Here is a 20427-nt window from a genome sequence, read left to right on the forward strand (position 1 = left end):
TGCACTGGTTTCGAAATTGCATTGGTATTCACTGCAATGTTGTAGTTCCCAAGGTATGTCAATCCTGATTAGCCAGTGTGCTTTCATGATTTTGCAGGAGTTTCATATTATTAGTTCAGTGCAAGAGGACCTGCCTCGCCTCTCCCGACAAATTCAAAACCAAGACAGCACTGAAGATGAGAGCTAGAAAGCCTTATTTTGTTATTTAAAGAAGTTCAGGGCGCAAAATGTCATCAGCAAAGAAAAATAAGGCAGATTTCCACTCATTTATTCCCTCTTGGACAAAGGAATATGTAAGGGCCAGGCTGTTTGCGCTCTCTGTTGTAAAACTGTTGTTTGTCGGACATCAAGTGTACGCCGTCATTTTGAAACGAGACGTGAGAAAAACTTGAAGGATGAGGCGGAAAAGGCTGAAGGAATCAAGAGGGCTGTGTCCAGGTATGATAAGCAAGCAGTTATGTTTACAAATCTACTTGCAGTCAAAAATCAAGCTACAGAGGGGAGCTACAAAGTTGCGCTGAACGTTGCTAAACATGGAAAAACATTTACTAATGGGGAATATATCAAGGAGGCTTTCCTCAGTAGTTTGCAGGCTTTATTTGATGGATTGCCTAACAAAGACACAATCATCTGAAAGATAAAAGACGCCTGTGTCTGCCAGAACTGTTGAAAGGTGCGTTACTGAGATGCTTGAAAATGTAAAGGAGCAGCATACTGTAGCGTTAAAAGATGCACCTGTGTGGCTCTTGATGAGAGTGTGGATGTGAATGACATTCCACGTCTGGCAGTTGTTGCAAGATACTGTGACTCAGAACAGGTATGTGAGGAGCTGCTTTGTCTATAGGATACTGTGACTCAGAACAGGTATGTGAGGAGCTGCTTTGTCTATAGGATACTGTGACTCAGAACAGGTACGTGAGGAGCTGCTTTGTCTATAGGATACTGTGACTCAGAACAGGTACGTGAGGAGCTGCTTTGTCTATAGGATACTGTGACTCAGAACAGGTACGTGAGGAGCTGCTTTGTCTATAGGATACTGTGACTCAGAACAGATATGTGAGGAGCTGCTTTGTCTATAGGATACTGTGACTCAGAACAGGTACGTGAGGAGCTGCTTTGTCTATAGGATACTGTGACTCAGAACAGATATGTGAGGAGCTGCTTTGTCTATAGGATACTGTGACTCAGAACAGGTACGTGAGGAGCTGCTTTGTCTATAAGATACTGTGACTCAGAACAGGTACGTGAGGAGCTGCTTTGTCTATAAGATACTGTGACTCAGAACAGATATGTGAGGAGCTGCTTTGTCTATAAGATACTGTGACTCAGAACAGGTACGTGAGGAGCTGCTTTGTCTATAAGATACTGTGACTCAGAACAGGTACGTGAGGAGCTGCTTTGTCTATAAGATACTGTGACTCAGAACAGGTATGTGAGGAGCTGCTTTGTCTATAGGATACTGTGACTCAGAACAGGTACGTGAGGAGCTGCTTTGTCTATAAGATACTGTGACTCAGAACAGATATGTGAGGAGCTGCTTTGTCTATAAGATACTGTGACTCAGAACAGGTACGTGAGGAGCTGCTTTGTCTATAGGATACTGTGACTCAGAACAGGTACGTGAGGAGCTGCTTTGTCTATAGGATACTGTGACTCAGAACAGGTACGTGAGGAGCTGCTTTGTCTATAGGATACTGTGACTCAGAACAGGTACGTGAGGAGCTGCTTTGTCTATAGGATACTGTGACTCAGAGCAGGTACGTGAGGAGCTGCTTTGTCTATAGGATACTGTGACTCAGAACAGGTACGTGAGGAGCTGCTTTGTCTATAGGATACTGTGACTCAGAACAGGTACGTGAGGAGCTGCTTTGTCTACAACCCATGCATGGTACTACTAAAGGGGAGGATGTAGCAAAAGCCTTCACCGATCATTTTGAGGAGAGAGGTGTCTATTAAAAACATATTCGCTATTACAACTGACGGTACCTCCGCTATGGTGGAAACATAAAGGATTCACAAAGCTGATTGAAGATTGGCCACCTTGTGGTTAAATGTCACTGTATCATTCACCAAGAGAATCTGTGTTCCAAGATTAAGCCCGTAGTGCTTAAGCCCGTAGTGCTTAATCTTGAACAGCGCCTCTGTTTAGCGAGCTATGGAATTCTTCAGTTTGTGAGCATCTTCAGTTTGTGAGCAATTAGATATTCAACAGACACAATTAGTAGTAATGCACATATGAAAATCATAACTGGCACGCAGATCATTAGAAATCTTAGGATAAATAGTAAATTGGCACTCCACACAAAAAAGGTTGCCGACCCCTGCTATAGACCTTTTCAACTGTCCAAACAATAACACTTTCTACACTGAACAAAAATATAAACGCAACATGTAAAGTGTTGTTCCCATGTTTCTTGAGCTGAAATAAAAGATCCCAGACATTTTCCATATGCACAAAAAGTATTTCTCTCAAATGTTTTGCACAAATTTGTTTACATCCCTGTTAGTGAGCATTTCTCATTTGCCAAGATAATCCATCCACCTGACAGGTGTGGCATATCAAGAAGCTGATTAAACAGCATGATCATTACACATTGTCATTACACAGGTGCACCTTGTGCTGGGGACAATAAAAGGACACTCTAAAATGTGCAGTTTTGTCACACAACACAATGCCACAGATGTGTCCATTTGGCATGCTAACTGTAGGGATGTCCACCAGAGCTGTTGCCAGAGAACTTAATGTTAATTTCTCTACCCTAAGCTGCCTCCAAAGTCCTTTTAGACAATTTGGCAGTATGGCCAACCAGCCTCACAACTGCAGACCAACGTGTAAGTACGCCAGCCCAGGACCTCCACATCTGGGTTCTTCACCTGCGGGATCGTCTGAGACCAGCCACCCGGACAGCTGGTGAAACTGTGGATTTGCACAACCGAATCATTTTTGCACAAACCATCTAGCGGAAGCTCATCTTCGCGCTCGTCGTCCTCACCAGGGTCTTTACCTGACTGCAGTTCGGCGTCGTAACCGACTTCAATGGGCAAATGCTCACCTTCAGTGGGCACTGGCATGCTGGAGAAGTGTGCTCTTCACAGATGAATCCCGGTTTCAACTGTACCAGGCAGATGGCAGCGTATGGCGGCGTGTGGGCGAACGATTTGCTGATGTCAACGTTGTGAACAGAGTGCCCCATGGTGACGGTGGGGTTATGGTATGGGCAGGCATAAGCTACGGACAACAAACACAATTAAATTTTATCAATGGCAATTTGATTTCACAGAGATACTGTGACGAGATCCTGAGGCCCATTGTCGTGCCATTCATCCGCCGACATCACCTAATGTTTAATCATGATAATGCACAGATGGCCCCATGTCGCAAGAATCTGTACACAATTCATGGAAGCTGAAAATGTCCCAGTTCTTCCATGGCGTGCATACTCACCAGACATGTCACCCACTGAGCATGTTTGGGAGGCTCTGGATTGATGTGTACTACAGCGTGTTCCAGTTCCCGCCAGTATCCAGCTACTTTGCACAGCCATTGAAGAGGAGTGTGACAACATTCCACAGGTCAAAATCAACAGCCTGATCAACTTTATGCGAAGTAGATGTCGTGCTGCATCAGGCAAATGGGGGTCACCAGATGCTGACTGGTTTTCTGATCCACGCCTCTACCTCCACGTCATCATGTGGTGCTGTCACCCACCCTGAGACCTAAAGTACTGTTATCCTAGCCTAACCAAGATCATGGGTTTGGTAGGATAATGGATGCTGCTTTGTGGGTATGAAGTGCTGTTGTAGAGAGGGGTTGCATCTTAGGTCAGCCATGTACAGGGATTGTTACACCCACACCAATGATCAATGACATCAGCTACAAATCTGTGTAATATCATCAAACAAAATGAGAGTGAGTGACAACCAAATAAAAGAGACAAACAGGGAATATTCACTGACCAAAAAATACGCTATACTTAAATTCAAGAATCAACACTGTATTTCCTATCATACAAAGAACGTCTATGTAAACAGTTAATGGGTTTAGACATTCATCTTACTCCAAAACAAGAGATGATTGAATAGTTAAATGAATAGTGTCTAATAGAAATAATAAGCAGAATGGCTGGGCTGGAACAGAAACCTACACACCCAGTAGCTAGATCTCTAGGAGCAAGAGAAACAACAGTGTATATAACCCGTTGGAGATATACCCATCAGTCTCTCCAGGACTTGAGACTCTCTTTGTGACCTTCATCTGCAGAGTTCGCAGGTCTCTGTATCGGAGGTTAGAAAACATAGATATTAGACTAGGACTTGCTTCATTATTCTCAAGTAATATAACATTTTTGTATAATTTGTCATAGTTCTCTCTTTGGGACTGAAAATCTGTTCATTAGCTAGCTAGCTTAGCTACTATCTAGGTAGCTAACATTGTTTTTAGCAGATCAAGCTAACGTTTGTTTCATTAAAATAACAAATATTGGATGGCTGTCTATCCTATTTATATTTACTTAGCTGACGTTACCTAGAATATATAGTTAACTTGATAAACAACATACCCTTGTACCCACATCCTGCTGCTAACATTACTATTCATGCAGGCAATGCAGCCTGCTGCGATGCTTCTTTGGGAAATCTATCAACTTTAATATTCTAAAATAGATTTGTCCCCGGACGTAAGAACCATCCTACCTGCGAATACTATGAAAACAACTAGACTAAGTTTAGAACTGTAACGAAACAGCTGTTGTTTACAAACGCAATTGAAGTTCTTTTGGAGTTCCTGGTTTCACTTCCGCTCCTCATCAATATCTCTCTCCTCTCCCTCGGTGGTGTTCAGGTGGAGTTGTTTGAGAAGGACATTGAGTATCTGAAGACTGAGCTGAACAACATCTCAGCCGCTGACACGTCCCCTATCAGTCTCTATGAGTACTTCCACATCTCTCCCATCAAGGTGAGCTTCAGTGTCATTACAGTGCATTTACTATGTGTATGCTAAATTACGTTAGGGCCAGGAGATTTTCCAGACAGCATGGCTTGACCAGTAGGCCATCTAGTCATGAACTGTTATTGGCCAGTTATGCACCATAGCAAGGGATTCTATCATGGGATGATGTAGCTATAGCAAGGTGTGTTTGTTTGGCAGTTGCACCTAAGTTTGTCTTTGAGTTCTGGAGGAGAGGATGGTAATAAGGAGAAGAGGGAGACCGAGGTCATCCCTGTCCAATCCCTCAATCTGCTGCTGAAGAGCATCGGAGCAACCCTCACTGACGTGCAGGACGTCGTCTTCAAGTATGGACACATACAATGGCACACACACACACACACACACACACACACACACACACACACACACACACACACACACACACACACACACACACACACACACACACACACACACACACACACACACACACACACACACACACACACACACACACACACACACACACACACACACACACACACATACACACATACACACATACATACATACATACATACATACATACATACATACATACATACACAGTACCAGTCAAATGTTTTGACACACCAACTCATTCCAGGGTTTTTCTATATTTTTACTATTTTCTACCTTGTAGAATAGTAGTGAAGACATCAAAACTATGAAATAACACATATGGAATCATGTAGTAACCAAAAAAGTGTTAAACAAATCAAAATATATTTGAGATTCTTCAAAGTAGCCTTGCCTTGATGACAGCTTTGCACACTATTGGCATTCGCTCAAAGAAAAACCCATGAATGAGGTGGTGTGGTAGGTGTGTCCAAACTTTTGAATAGTACTAATATATATATCAGTTGAAGTCGGAAGTTTACATACACTTAGGTTGGAGTCATTAAAACTGGTTTTTCAACCACTCCACAAATTTCTTGTAAACAAACTAGTTTTGGCAAGTCGGTTAAGACATCTACTTTGTGCATGACACAAGTCATTTTTCCAACAATTGCTTACAGAAAGATTATTTCACTTTCAATTCACTGTATCACAATTCCAGTGGGTCAGAAGTTTACATACACTGAGCTGACTGTGGCTTTAAACAGCTTGGAAAATTCCAGAAAATTATGTTATGGCTTTAGAAGCTTCTGACAGGCGAATTTACATCATTTGATTCAATTGGAGGTGTACCTGTGGATGTATTTCAAGGTATACCTTCAAACGCAATGCCTCTTTTCTTGACATCATGGAAAAATCAAAAGAAATCAGCCAAGACCTCAGAAATAAAATTGTATACCTCCATAAGTCTGGTTCATCCTTGGGAGCAATTTCCAAACACCTGAAGGTACCACGTTCATCTTTACAAAAAATAGTACGCAAGTATAAACACCATGGGACCTCGCAGCCATCATACCGCTCAGGAAGGAGACACGTTTTGTCTCCTAGAGATGAACGTACTTTGGTGCGAAAAGTGCAAATCAATCCCAGAACAACAGCAAAAGACCTTGTGAAGATGCTGGAGGAAACAGCTACAAAAGTATCTATATCCACAGTAAAATGAGTCCTATATCGACTTAACCTGAAAGGTCTCTCAGCAAGGAAGAAGCCACTGCTCCAAAACCGCCATAAAAAAGCCAGACTACGGTTTGCAACTGCTCATGGGGACAAAGATCGTACTTTTTGGAGAAATGTCCTCTGGTCTGATGAAACAAAAATAGAACTGTTTGGCCATAATGACAATCGTTATGTTTGGAGGAAAAGGGGGGAGGCTTGCAAGCCGAAGAACACCAACCGTGAAGCACAGGGGTGGCAGCATCATGTTGTGGGGGTGCTTTGCTGCAGGAGGGACTGATGCACTTCACAAAATAGATAGCATCATGAGGGAAGAAAATTATGTGGATATATTGAAGCAATATCTCAAGACATCAGTCAGGAAATGAAAGCTTGGTTGCAAATGGGTCTTCCAAATGGACAATGACCCCAAGTGTACTTCCAAAGTTGTGTCAAAATGGCTTAAGGACAACAAAGTCAAGGTATTGGAGTGGCCATCATAAAGCCCTGACCTCAACCCTATAGAACATTTGTGGGCAGAACTGAACATGTGTGTGCGAGCAAGGAGGCCTACAAACCTGACTCAGTGACACCAGCTCTGTCAGGAGGAATGGGACAAAATTCACCCAACTTATTCTGGGAAGCTTGTGGAAGACTACCCGAAACGTTTGACCCAAGTTAAACAATTTAAAGGCAGTTCTACCAAATACTAATTGAGTGTATGTAAACTTCTGACCCACTGAGAATGTGATAAAATAAATTAAAGCTGAAATAAATCATTCTCTAAACTATTATTCTGACATTTCACAGTCTTAAAATAAAGTGGTGAACTAAGACAGGGAATTTTTACTCTGATTAAATGTCAGGAATTGTAAAAAAAAAAGGTGTATGTAAACCTCTGACTTCGTGTGTGTGTGTGTGTGTGTGTGTGTGTATATATCACACACACAAATTCGGAAGTTTACTTACACCTTAGCCAAATACATTTAAACTCAATTTTTTTTACAAAAAGGGGACATGGTAAAATAAAGCTTTGCCAAAAGCAAATAAATAGGATGAAGTGGTTTTTTGTTGTTGTTTGTTTTACCTTTATTTAACTAGGCAAGTCAGTTAAGAACAAATTCTTACTTTCAATAACGGCCTAGGAACAGTGGGTTAACTGCCTTGTTCAGGGGCAGAATGACAGATTTTTACCTTGTCAGCTCGGGGATTCGAACTTGCAACCTTTCGGTTACTAGTCCAGCACTCTAACCACTAGGCTATACACACATATACATATATATACACACACACACACCAAACAGAAACTCTACAAAACCACTTCATGCTATTTATTTGCTTTTGGCAAAGCTTTATTTTACCATACCCCTTTTTGTATACATTTACAGTGGCGTCTGACCCACTGTCATTTTCTGTAACTTCCCTAGATTGGCCTATTTCGAGCTGACATTCCAGTTTCGCACTCGCCAGCAACTACAATGGGAGGTCATCAGACACTACTCGAAACAGGTAATATCTCACACACACTCCACTCCAAGTGGGAACTAATGGCCAAATCCTAACAAGTCACTCATTCACTTCAATTAATGGTTTATGTGAAAACTTTTAGTTCCTCTAGTTAGGACCCCCCCCCCCCCCCTAACAAATAATGTAATTACTATGATACACAAGACAACTGAGCCATGTTCCCATCCATGTCTCAGGCGATAAAGCAGATGTATGTGCTGGTATTGGGCTTGGACGTGCTGGGAAACCCCTTTGGACTGATCCGAGGTCTGTCTGAGGGAGTGGAGGCTTTCTTCTATGAGCCCTATCAGGTAAGACCCCAGTGCAACCAGTATGAACCATGCCAGGTCAAACTACGTATGAACTAAATCACTTATAGTGCCAAACACTGCCAGTATAAATTTGTAATACTTGACACAGTGCGGTAGTTATTTGTATAGATGGTATGTATCTGAGTAACTCTGTTTTGGGGTTCTCAAGGGAGCTATCCAAGGACCAGAGGAGTTTGTGGAGGGGATGGCGCTGGGGGTGAAGGCACTGGTTGGAGGAGCAGTGGGTAAGTGCTGTTCTCGTTCATCTCTTTTCTGCTCACCTTGATTCTCCTTAATTCCCTCATTGCCATCCCTCCACTTCAGACTTACTTAACTATATTTACCCCCTGACATTTCTCTCTCGCGCTCTCTCTCTCTTCCGCTCTCTCTTCTTTGTCCTTCTCTTATGGGTCTCTCTCGCTGTCTTCTCTCTCCCCCCTGTCTTTTCTCCCCCCCTGTCTTTCCCCCCCCGTCTTCTCTCTCCCTTGTCTTCTCTCTCCCCTGTCTTCTCTCTCCCCTGTCTTCTCTCTCCCCTGTCTTCTCTCTCCCCTGTCTTCTCTCTCCCTTGTCTTCTAACTCCCCTCTTCTCTCTCCCTTGTCTTCTAACTCCCCTCTTCTCTCTCCCTTGTCTTCTAACTCCCCTCTTCTCTCTCCCTTGTCTTCTAACTCCCCTCTTCTCTCTCCCCTGTCTTCTCTCTTCTCTCTCCCCTTTTGTTTCTTCTTTCTCCTTTGCCTCTCTCCTCTTCGCTACTGTGTGTTCACTATGTCCCTTCTCCCAGGGGGCATTGCGGGCGCTGCCTCCAGGATAACAGGCGCCATGGCGAAGGGTGTGGCTGCCATGACGATGGATGAGGAATACCAGCAGAAGAGACGAGAGGCTATGAACAAGCAGCCCAGCGGCCTAAGAGAGGGCCTGGCTCGTGGAGGCAAAGGACTGGTCTCTGTGAGTCTGACCCACTATAGAACACTAACCCCAGTACGGCCTAACTGGTGTCCGAGAATCGAACCCAGAAACATCAGCACAACAGAACCGAGATGTGTGCAGTAGTACAACGTAACCTACTACGTTGCAGGGGAAGTTGAAGATAAGGTTGCGTTTACACAGGCAGCCTAATTCTGATCTTTTTCCACTAAATGTTATTTTGACCAATCAGATCAGCTCTTTTGCCAATAATTGGGCAAAATATTAGAATTGTGTTGCCTTTGTAAACACAGCCTAAGAGACGTATTATTGTATAAATATTTTTAAAGAAGATTTATGAATAGTTTTTATTTTTAACCAGAAGAGTAGGACTTAAAGGGCTCCATTCTCAGAACTTACAAACAATTTTCTAACTTGATATGCTTTGCGGATATGTCCCCAAAACTGTTGCCAATAATTGGGCAAAATATCAGAATTGGTATGCCTGTGTAAACACAGCCTAGGTGTTTCCTAATGACCAAGTTCATATAGTCTCCATTTCAACAGTCTTCACCCATCGGGTGCCTACAGAACACAATCCAGCTGTATGTGAATCTTACCAGTATAGCTGAGCAGTAGAAACAGTCTCTCAGACCTGTTCTCCCTGTCTGTAACACTCCCATTCTCTATCTCAGGGCTTCGTCAGTGGGATCACAGGGATCGTCACCATGCCCATTAGAGGTGCTCAGAAGGAGGGTGTGGCAGGCTTCTTTAAGGGTGTCGGGAAGGGGCTGGTGGGGGCTGTGGCCAGACCCACAGGAGGTATCATCGACATGGCCAGCAGCACTTTCCAGGGCATCAAGAGGGCGGCTGAGACGTCCCAGGATGTGGAGAGTCTGCGTCCACCTCGCTTCATTCATGAGGACGGGGTCATTCGACCATATAAGGAGAGAGAAGGCGTTGGCAGCCAAATGCTACAGGTAACAGGAATTATCTTTAAAACATAAACTAACCCTTATATCCTCTGATATTAGCCACCAAATAGAAGGAAACTAACTAAAATTGGGAGGGATTATGTGAACTCCAATAAGAAACGCTAATCTTCCTTCATGTTCCAAATAGTTTTTCCATTTGTGTCCTAATGAACACAATGCCACAAGGCCAGGTGTCAGGGTTCATGTTAATGTGTGACCTCGCATAGAAACATCCCCTTTCTCTCCCTCTCTCACTCCACTTCTCAGCCCCTTATTGCATCTCAAAGTCCAGATAGATTTTCATCTTCATTGTCTCCTTCATCCTAAATCTCAGATTTCTGTGCGTTAACCCACCTGATCTATAGTGCTCCTATAGAGCATGGCTGTTGCAGCTCTCTGTGTGTGGAGTTCAGCCACCCGAAGAACCCAATTCAGATTTTTTTTTAATATCCAATCTTTTTCCCATCTGTCCACAATCAAGTTGTGACCCATATCTTATTTGCGCATTCACACTGATGTAGCCTCTGAAGCAGCGCACAGATGCAATTCTCATTTCATTTCACTGTTGCTTTCAATTTTGGCAGGTCATGTGCAAAAAACCCATCTCAGAGCAAAAAAATATCTGATTTGAGAGTCACATATGGAGCATCAGAATTGTATCAGCATTGAGATCCACATAAAGATGTGATATAAATCGGAAGTCAAAAGATCATATTCCATGTGTTTTTGTTGCTGTTTACACATTGGGGAAAATATCAGATAGGTATCAGATATGGAAATAATTGGCAAAAGATCTGAATGGGCTGCCTGTGTAAAACCAACCTTAATGGTGTTAGGCCTTGTTCTCACTGGCAGTTTGAAGTGACTCAAATATTATTTTTTGGCACATCCGATTCTAATCAGATCTTTTCCTGCAGTCTGAACAGACAAAAAGCACATGGAATCAGATGTTTTCCAATCACATTCAAACCACATTCATAGGTGGTTTGAAATCAGATACAAATCTGATTCCTGGCCATGTGACTTGTCTGAATGGTCAAATCAGATGTCTTTGCCCTCACGTCTTTTTTTGACTGTTATTTGGCATATCTTGTTGCTTGCTAGATACTCTGTTGACAGTTTGACAAAAACATGGGGTAGCTAACTAGCTTATTAATTGTTTACAAACGAATTAGTGAGTGCGCTAACAAGCTAAATAGCTAGCTATCTTGTTGACGGTTGTGGCTAGCCAAAAAGGACTGGATCATCTTATCCTTGAGGCTTTAAAAGTGTTCTTACACTATGATTTTGAAAATTCAAAGCAATTGGGAAACTTCCAAGACAGGCATTGTTGGCACCTTAACTTGCTACACAAAAACTTGTGTGAGTGAGAGGAAGCACCCCCATCAGTCAGCCTGCACCACTCCCGCCAGTCAGCCTGCACCACTCCCGCCAGTCAGCCTGCACCACTCCCGCCAGTCAGTCTGCACCACTCCCGCCAGTCAGCCTGCACCACTCCCGCCAGTCAGCCTGCACCACTCCCGCCAGTCAGCCTGCACCACTCCCGCCAGTCAGCCTGCACCACTCCCGCCAGTCAGCCTGCACCACTCCCGCCAGTCAACCTGCACCACTCCCACCAGTCAGCCTGCACCACTCCCGCCAGTCAGCCTGCCCCACCACCGCCAGTCAGCCTGCCCCACCACCGCCAGTCAGCCTGCCCCACCACCATCAGTCAGCCTGCACCACCACCATCAGTCAGCCTGCACCACCACCATCAGTCAGCCTGCACCACCACCGCCAGTCAGCCTGCACCACCACCGCCAGTCAGCCTGCACCACCACCGCCAGTCAGCCTGCACCACCACCGCCAGTCAGCCTGCACCACTCCCGCCAGTCAGCCTGCACCACTCCCGCCAGTCAGCCTGCACCACTGTGCACACACCTGTCATTACTATGACAACTAGCGTAGCCATGTCAGCTGTCTGAACACATGATTCTGATTTGTTCACTAGTAACTTGCTGTTTGGACAGTCAGTATTCCAAAACTGATTTGAGTATTAAGGCCTGCAGTAAGAACAGAGCGTGGCGGAGGTCGAGTTCCTCCTGCCTGACTAGATACTCAGGTGTTGCATTGCATCAACCAATTGTTTCATTCCACGTCATAGACAGGCATCAGATTGGTATAACTTGTGATTTTGGTTACCTGATATGTTAAATACCTATCCAGGCTTTGTAACATCTGGCATGTGTCAGCAATGTAGTTGGCCAGAGTTTGGATCGATTTCAATTCAATCAATTTGGCCTGCAGGGCTGGAATGGAATGGGACCGTCATGAACTGTAGATGTTGTGAGCTAAGGCATTGAGATAATAATGTTGTGTTGTGTAGTTTTGGTGTAACTGTAGTTGTAGCTAAGGCATTGAGATAATGTTGTGTTGTGTAGTTTTGGTGTAACTTTAGTTGTAGCTAAGGCATTGAGATAATAATGTTGTGTTGTGTAGTTTTGGTGTAACTGTAGTTGCGGGTTCTAGGTGTTGCTGGAGTACCAACAGTTTATCTTGAAGCTTTAATGTACTTCTGTATTGCTGTTTCACTGGGGAAGTGATGGGATAATTTTATTTTCAATGCAAACAAGCTTTTCGTTGAGTTGAAGATTAATAGTAGCGTCAGACACGGTACTGTCTGTGTCTCTGAATATGTGTCTGTGTTTCTGTCTGTATGTCTTTCTGTCTTGCTTTTGGCTTTGTCTTCTCTCTTGTCATGTCCACAAAATGGTGGTCTACACTGAATGGAGTAGAACTGGCAGTGATGATGATGAGAAAGTTCTATACAAATCAAATGTATTATTGTTACTATTATTGATGTGGATGATGAAAACTAGAATGGAATTGATAAGCACTAGGTAATATCAGAACTCAGGATAAGACCCAGCTAGAGTCACAGATGTTTATTGACCCAAAAAGGTGGCAGGCAAAGACGGGTCAAAGGCAGGCAGAGGTCTGTAATCCAGGGCAGAATCAATAAGTTACAGAAGGACAGGCCGTAAGGTCAGAACCGGGGAGACTAGGAAACAGAACTTGAGAAAGCAGGGAGACAGGAAACACGCTGCTAAGATCTGACAAGACGAACTGGCAACAGACAAACAGAGAACACAGGTGTATATATACACTGGGGATAATGAAGAAGATGGGTGACACCTGGAGGGGGTGGAGACAAGCACAAAGACAGGTGAAACAGATTAGGGTGTGACAGGTAATGCTTTGGTCTTTCATAGTTGTTCTTGAAGCTGCGCTGTACTGATGTTTTAATTTGCTTCAATGGAAACAAGATGTTTTTGTAGAGCTGGATATTATTAGCGACGGGCTTGTCTGTCTGCCCTGACATTGGCTTGGTCTGCTCTCTTGTCATGTCTACAGAAAAGGGTGGCCTTCACTGATTGGAGTAGGACTGGCAGTGATGATGATGACCGCTAGAGTGTAATTGCTAAGTCCTAGTTAACGCTTTGTGTACTATATGTTTGTTTGTGTCGGTCACTGGGGTGTAGCCTCCTCCAGCAGGACATTTTAACACTCTAGGCCTCCTGAATAACCAGCTGCCAGGCTGTTTGTCATTCTCGTCTGTTCTTTATTTTTTGTTAACTCTTATGTGCCCGGCATTTTTTTATAAAACACACATGTATTCTCAGGATTCTGCTGCTGCAGGACCCCCTTGCATTTTGTCGTGTAAAACCATCATTCTATTTATTTTACCCTTCATCTGTCATCCAACCTTCTGCCCCATCATGTAAGGGGGCGGAGTCAGAAATCGTTAATCATAATAATATAATTGATTAAAAAAATATTACCGTAATGTTATGCTATCGTAGAGCCAGGATTTCTTTGGGAAAAGTAGATATTATTCATATTAAGTTAATATGAAATACAGTGGGCTCCAAAATTACTGGCACCCCTGACTGGCAATGCACAAACAATACTTAAAACAATATAATTATAGAGAAACTCAAAAATACCAACATGTGAGAAATACTGTACTTTATTAATGTTTCAATGGAACCAACCAAAATCATACAATTATTTAATGCAATATAAATTTCACCAAAATCAAGGTTCCATAATTATTGGCACTCCTCATTTAGGACTTAGTGCATCCACCTCTGGCAAGGATAACAGCATGGAGTCTTTTTCCGTAATGTTTGACAAGGTTAAGGAACACATTTGGAGAGATTTTGGACCATTCCTCTATGCAGATCCTTTCAAGATCCTTCACATTCTTGGGTTTGCGTTTATCAACTGCCCTCAACTCAGCCCACAGGTTTTTGATTGGATTGAGGTCCGGCGACTGAGATGGCCATGGCAGAACATTGATTTTGTTGTCACAGAACCATTTCTGTGTGTATCTTGAGGTATGTTTTGGGTCATTGTCTTGTTGGAAAGTCCCCATACGGCCAAGTCCCAGCCTTCTGGCAGAGGCAACCAGATTGTCAACCAAAATTGCCTGATACTTGGTGGAATTCATTATGCCATCAATCTTAACCAGTGCCCCTGGACCTCTGGAATTAAAACAGCCCCAAAACATTACTGACTCACCACCATATTTCACCGTGTGTATGAGGTGCCTGTCCTTGTATGCATCCCTGTTTCGACGGCAAATATGCCGATGCTGTATCTGACCAAAACGTTCAATTTTGGTCTCGTCTGACCAGAGTACCTTCTTCTAGTCCTAATTCAGCAAAGTCCAAGTGCTTGCGTCTGTCTCTTGGGGTCAGAAAGGGCTTTCTTCTGGCAACCCTTCCAAAGAGCCTGTGGTTGTGGAGGTGGCGTCTGATGGTGCTTTTTGAAACCTGGTGACCCCAAGACGCCACCAAGGCCTGCAATTCTTTCACAGTGATTCTTGGGGATTTTGTTGCTTCTCTCACCATCCTCCCAATCCTGGTGGGCAAAATGCATTTTCGTCCTTTACCTGTGAGGTTTCAACTGTTCCATATCTTTTGAATTTTATTATAATTGCCCTGACAGAGCTCAGTGGTATATTCAATCGTTTGTGGACCTTCTTGTAGCCATTACTAGATTTATGAAGGTCTACAACCATCGGTCTCTTTTAAACTGCCAGTTCTTTTGTTTTCTTCATAGTGTTGGATGACAAAGGAATATTGCATGCGTGTTACCTCATTTGTATACCCTAGTGAAACAGGAAGTGATGTAATGGCTCAATATAGTTTCTTAAGACTTAGATAAACTTAAATAAGTGGAATGTAATTCCTGGTTTAATTTTGGTAGATGTTATTTACAATTATCTTTAAGGGTGCCATTAATTGTGAAACCGTGATTTAGAGGAGATTGATTTTTAATTCAATCAATAAATTATTTGGGTGAGTTCCATTGAAACATTAATAAAGTTTTGAGTTTTGAGTTTCTCTATAATTACATTGTAAGTATTGTTTGTGCATTGCCAGTAATTTGAGCCCATATTGGTCTGGAGTGATGTAATGGTCAGTCAGCAGTCCTTCCTCATGGCATTTTGGCCCTCCCTCTTTCAGAAGAGTCATTTTTGTATTTATTTTACCTTTATTTAACTAGGCAAGTCAGTTAAGAACAAATTCTTATTTTCAATGACGGCCTAGGAACAGTGGCCTTGTTCGGGGGCAGAACGACAGATTTGTACCTTGTCAGCTCGGGGATTTGAACTTGCAACCTTTCAGTTACTAGCCTAATGCTCTAACCACTAGGCTACTCTGCCGCTATGCACAGTCTTTCACTCATATCCAACACTGCTCTTCCTACTGAAACATCTATTACATCGTCTTCTCATCCAAACCTTTTCTTATCACTTCATCAACATTCATTACCATGTGATAATGAAAGGTTAAACGGTTTATAACAGGTTTGCGTTAGACTCAGTAAAGAAGTCAGTGTACCACAGGGGAGTATTCAGATGGGGTTTGACATCTCTGGTCACATGACAGATGGTCCACAAGTCAAGTGGAAAGATGATGGCCCTGTTTGAATACTTCAAAAATACACCCTTCCTTTCTTCCTTCTTCCCTTGAAGTTATCACTGATCTAACACAAATGTATGTGTGTAAGCAACTGTTGTAGCACAACTTTCTCCAATCCAACCATGTCAGATCAGGGATTTCTTCAAGGAATGGAGAAAGGAAGGATGCATTCATCAAGTATTCAAACAGAGCCTAGGATGTGTCCTGCATGCAAGCCATTGTCAGATCCGTAGGGGAAGTATGTAGATCAATGTAGATCAGTAACGGTACTCATCAGATCTCCTGCCAGAGCCAGTGTGAATGGTGAACATCCCAAAGCCATTTTAATCGAAGTGTGAAAAGGGTACCAAATTTCTCTTATCATATCGGCAGTAGACTTAGCATTTAGTTTAGCATATCGTATGTTTAAATGTCCAATTTGATGAAGACGTGTGCCTATTTTCTAGAATTGTGTTGAAATAACCTGATAAGCAAATTCCTCTCTTTTAGAAAATTGAGAATGGACAGTTCGCCAAGTACAGATACTTTGCTCACGCCAAAGTAAACGAGTCTGATTACTTGATGATCACCAAAAGGTAAGAGGCTGGCTGGGGTTTGTAGTATTAAATGTAGACTGTAATGGCTGTCTGTGAATGTTCTGAGGCTCCATCTCTCGTCTCGCCAGTGGAATCTTTTTCGTGACCAAAGGCACATTTGGGCAGCTTACCTGTGAGTGGCAGTATCTGTTTGACGAGTTCACCAAGAAGCCCATGATCGTGGAGGGGAGGAGGCTTCGGATAGAGGCAAAGGTATCCTCATCTGCCCATTGTAGTGATACACACACACAAAGTAATACCCGATACTACGTGAATGAAACTCATCTTAACCAAACTGCTTATTATAACCATTTGAATAAACCGCTCCCCGTTTCCAAAGAAGTATCTCCCTCTAGCTGGAAACGCCTGCATAGGGAGTACCCCTTCACTCATTTGCATCCAAACAGTTTGTTCCTCTACATTATATCATAGTACGGCCCCCTATTTCTCAGAAATCATGTGTTATCTAAAATAAATATTTAAAAAAAACTTTCCTGTATGTGTTTCAGGAGAGAGTAAAGTCTGTGTTTCATGCCAAAGAGTTTGGGAAGATTATAAACTTCAAAAGTCCAGAAATAGCCGAGGTGGGTTAGCATAACATAAACTGCTGCCATTTGTTGCTGTCGTTGCACACACCAAACAATATTTGTCAGCAAATGACACCAAACTGTAATTCTATGGTTTAGTATTGAAATGTGTGGTTTTGTTTATCTACAGTGGGTTCTTACCAAGCTGGAGGACGCCAGGGAGAGTCTACACAAATACTGACTGGTCACTCCAATATGGCCACCAACCAGCACTGAGACATGGCAAAAGTACAACGTTGACTGATTGTGTGTGTGTGTGTGTGTGCGCAAGGGTAGGGTGTGCCTCCGTCAGTATACTACCTACTTACTCTCAGGTTAGACTTGCTCTTTCATTCACACACACACACACACACACACACACACACACACACACGGACTGTCTGGACATCTTGCAGACACACAGGCTGCACTAGCTAACACTATCACTGCTCCGGTTGTACACAACCATGTGGCAGAAATATCTCCTTGCACTTCCTTAAGCCAGCTTGGTCTGCCAGAGGTTGTAGAAGAGGCCGTGGTGGGAGTTTTCGAAGGCAGTAAACTACTCACGGATGTTCTCTGTGTCGTTGGCACAGGTGAAGTGGGAGTAAACAGTTCTCTCTCTGTCTAGGTTCTGCTCCTGGTACATATTCAGGATGAACTCCCTGGTTGCTTTAGGGTCATTCTGTGTGTGTTTCTCTATCAGAAGACAAGTCATGTCAGGTTGCAGTCCGTGTGTGTCTGTAAAACAATGTGTTTCTATGTGTGTGAATGTCACTACTGTCTGCTCTGATTGTACACAATTATGTGCCAGAAATGTCTCCGTTTCCTAAATATACATGTTTGTTTTTTATATTTTCTTTGAAAAAGAAGGGTGCCTGAGGGACTTTCCTAATGGAGCTCTGTCATCACATTACAATTTGATTGACAGTTACTGAATGACGTGCTTGTAAAGATATTGTGGCCAAATTTAAGTATCATTGTGGGACTCAGAGCACTGTTTTTAACTGCCTTGATGTGTATATGTTAAACAATTATTTTACTGTTGATATAGCATTTTAAAATCAGCTTGTTAGCGAAGTCCAGTCCAAGATGCTAATGATTCTGTTCCAAGACTCACCCTATTCCATTCCACCTCTACCTAAATCACTAACGGTTGTTTTTCTACACAATTCCGAATGCAGTTTTTATATGTCTATCTGCTCTACATTAATTTCAGTGGAGTGTGTGTGGGTGTGTATACTGAGTGTACAAAACATTAAGAACACCTGCTCTTTCCTTGACATAGACTGACCAGGTAAATCCATGTGAAAACTATGATCCCTTATTGATGTAACTTGTTAAATCCACTTCAATCAGTATAGATGAAGGGGAGGAGACAGGTTAAAGAAGGATGTTTAAGCCTTGAGACATGCATTGTGTATGTGTGTCATTCAGAGGGTGAATGGGCAAGACAAAATATTTAAGTGCCTTTTGAACGGGGTATGGTAGTAGGTGCCAGGCGCACCGGTTTACGACAACAACTGCAACGCTGCTGAGTTTTTTACACTCAACAGTTTCCTGTGTGTATCAAGAGTGGTCCACCACCCAAAGGACATCCACCCAACTTGACACAACTTTGGGAAGCATTGGAGTCAACATGAGCCAGCATCCCTGCGGAACGCTTTTAACACCTTGTAGAGTCCATGCCCTGACGAATTGAGGCAATGGGGGGGGGGGCGTAATGGAGTGGCAGCAGTGTTGGATTTTCTGGAAACCTGATTTGCTGTGGCTACAGATAGAGATTTACATGTTAGTCATTTAGCAGGCACTCTTATCCAGAGCGACTTACAGTTAGTGCATTCAAGATAGCTAGCTGGGACAACCACATCGCAGGCATAGAAAGTACATTTTTCCTCAATAATGTAGCTATCAGTAGAGTCAGAGCTGGGGGGGTCAAGTGCAAGTGCTGGTCAATTTCACTGCACATGTTGGAATTTTTTACATAGCTGCTGTCCACTCCGCATGTTCCAACTACTGCATTCCATCCCTCAGTAGGCTATTAAGCATGATTTCATGTTATTTTATCAGGAGGGGGGGTTAGGCTACATGTAGCTATTTACATGTTGTAGCCTACACAACAAACATGATCAACATGGTCATACAAACTTGTTTTCTAGTTTTTTTTACTTTTCACCCCTTTTTCTCCCCAATCGGTAGTTACAGTCTTATCCCATCGCTGCAACTCCCCTACGGACTCGGGAGAGGCGAAGGTTCGAGAGCCATGCGTCCTCTGAAACACCACCCTGCCAAGTTGCACTGCTTCTTGACACACTGCTCGCTTAACCCGGAAGCCAGCCGCACCAATGTGTCGGGAGTAAACACCGCCAAGTGGCAACCGTGTCAGCGTGCATGCACCCGGCCCGCCACAGGAGTTGCTAGAGCGCAATGGGACAAGGACATCCCGGCCGGCCAGACCCTCCCCTAACCCGGACAATTGGCACCGCCTCATGGTTCTCCCGGTCGGCTGCGACACAGCCCGGGATCAAACCCAACTCTGTAGTGACGCCTCTAGCACTACGATACAGTGCCTTAGACCGCTGCGCCACTCGGGAGGCCCCTTCGCATTTCTTTTTTTGCCCCAATGCACAAATTAAGTGGGGAGTTTACATGCAGCTAACTAGGCAAATCAAATAAAATGTTATTGGTCACATACACACATATTGCGGGTGTAGCGAAAGGCTTGTGTTCCTAGCTCCAACGCAGTAATGCTTAGGAGCTAGAAGTAGAGCTGCCATGTCTATCGGCGCCATCTTCTTTAGGCAGCATATCAAACACAAGCAAGACACGCAGTCTTATTGGCGATTTAATGTTTTTTTTAATCATAATTGCAAACATTGGCTAAGCAGGAGTCAGACAGGCAGTCAAAGTAGTAGTTATTTTTCAGCAACTGTGGACAGTGCAGGGTTTCCCAAACTCGGTGCACGTTTAGTTTTTTGCCCTAGCACTACACAGCTAATTCATATAATCAACTAATCATTAAGCTTTGAAAGGTGCTGGAAGGTGCTGGCGCTAGTGGCTACGATATGGCAGCAACCACATCACCAAAACACAGATAGTTTTTGC

At 43.3% G+C, this 20427-nt stretch overlaps 1 protein-coding gene across 2 annotated transcripts in view; it reads left to right on the forward strand.

The window, feature by feature from the left end:
- Positions 1-18494, forward strand: part of LOC115164829 (vacuolar protein sorting-associated protein 13A-like) — a 66199-nt gene extending 47705 nt beyond the window's left edge. For both annotated transcript variants that reach the window (XM_029717669.1, XM_029717670.1), the window contains 11 exons: positions 4841-4954; positions 5147-5292; positions 7945-8026; positions 8221-8334; positions 8504-8579; positions 9114-9277; positions 9931-10215; positions 16671-16756; positions 16846-16969; positions 17266-17340; positions 17474-18494. In XM_029717669.1, the coding sequence (XP_029573529.1) occupies positions 4841-4954; positions 5147-5292; positions 7945-8026; positions 8221-8334; positions 8504-8579; positions 9114-9277; positions 9931-10215; positions 16671-16756; positions 16846-16969; positions 17266-17340; positions 17474-17524 (1317 nt within the window). In that variant the 3' untranslated portion in view covers positions 17525-18494. The remainder of the gene's footprint in view (positions 1-4840; positions 4955-5146; positions 5293-7944; positions 8027-8220; positions 8335-8503; positions 8580-9113; positions 9278-9930; positions 10216-16670; positions 16757-16845; positions 16970-17265; positions 17341-17473) is intronic.
- Positions 18495-20427: the final 1933 nt, after the last annotated feature.

The sequence above is a fragment of the Salmo trutta genome, chromosome 27, assembly GCF_901001165.1.
Source record: "Salmo trutta chromosome 27, fSalTru1.1, whole genome shotgun sequence".
Taxonomy (NCBI): domain Eukaryota; kingdom Metazoa; phylum Chordata; class Actinopteri; order Salmoniformes; family Salmonidae; genus Salmo; species Salmo trutta.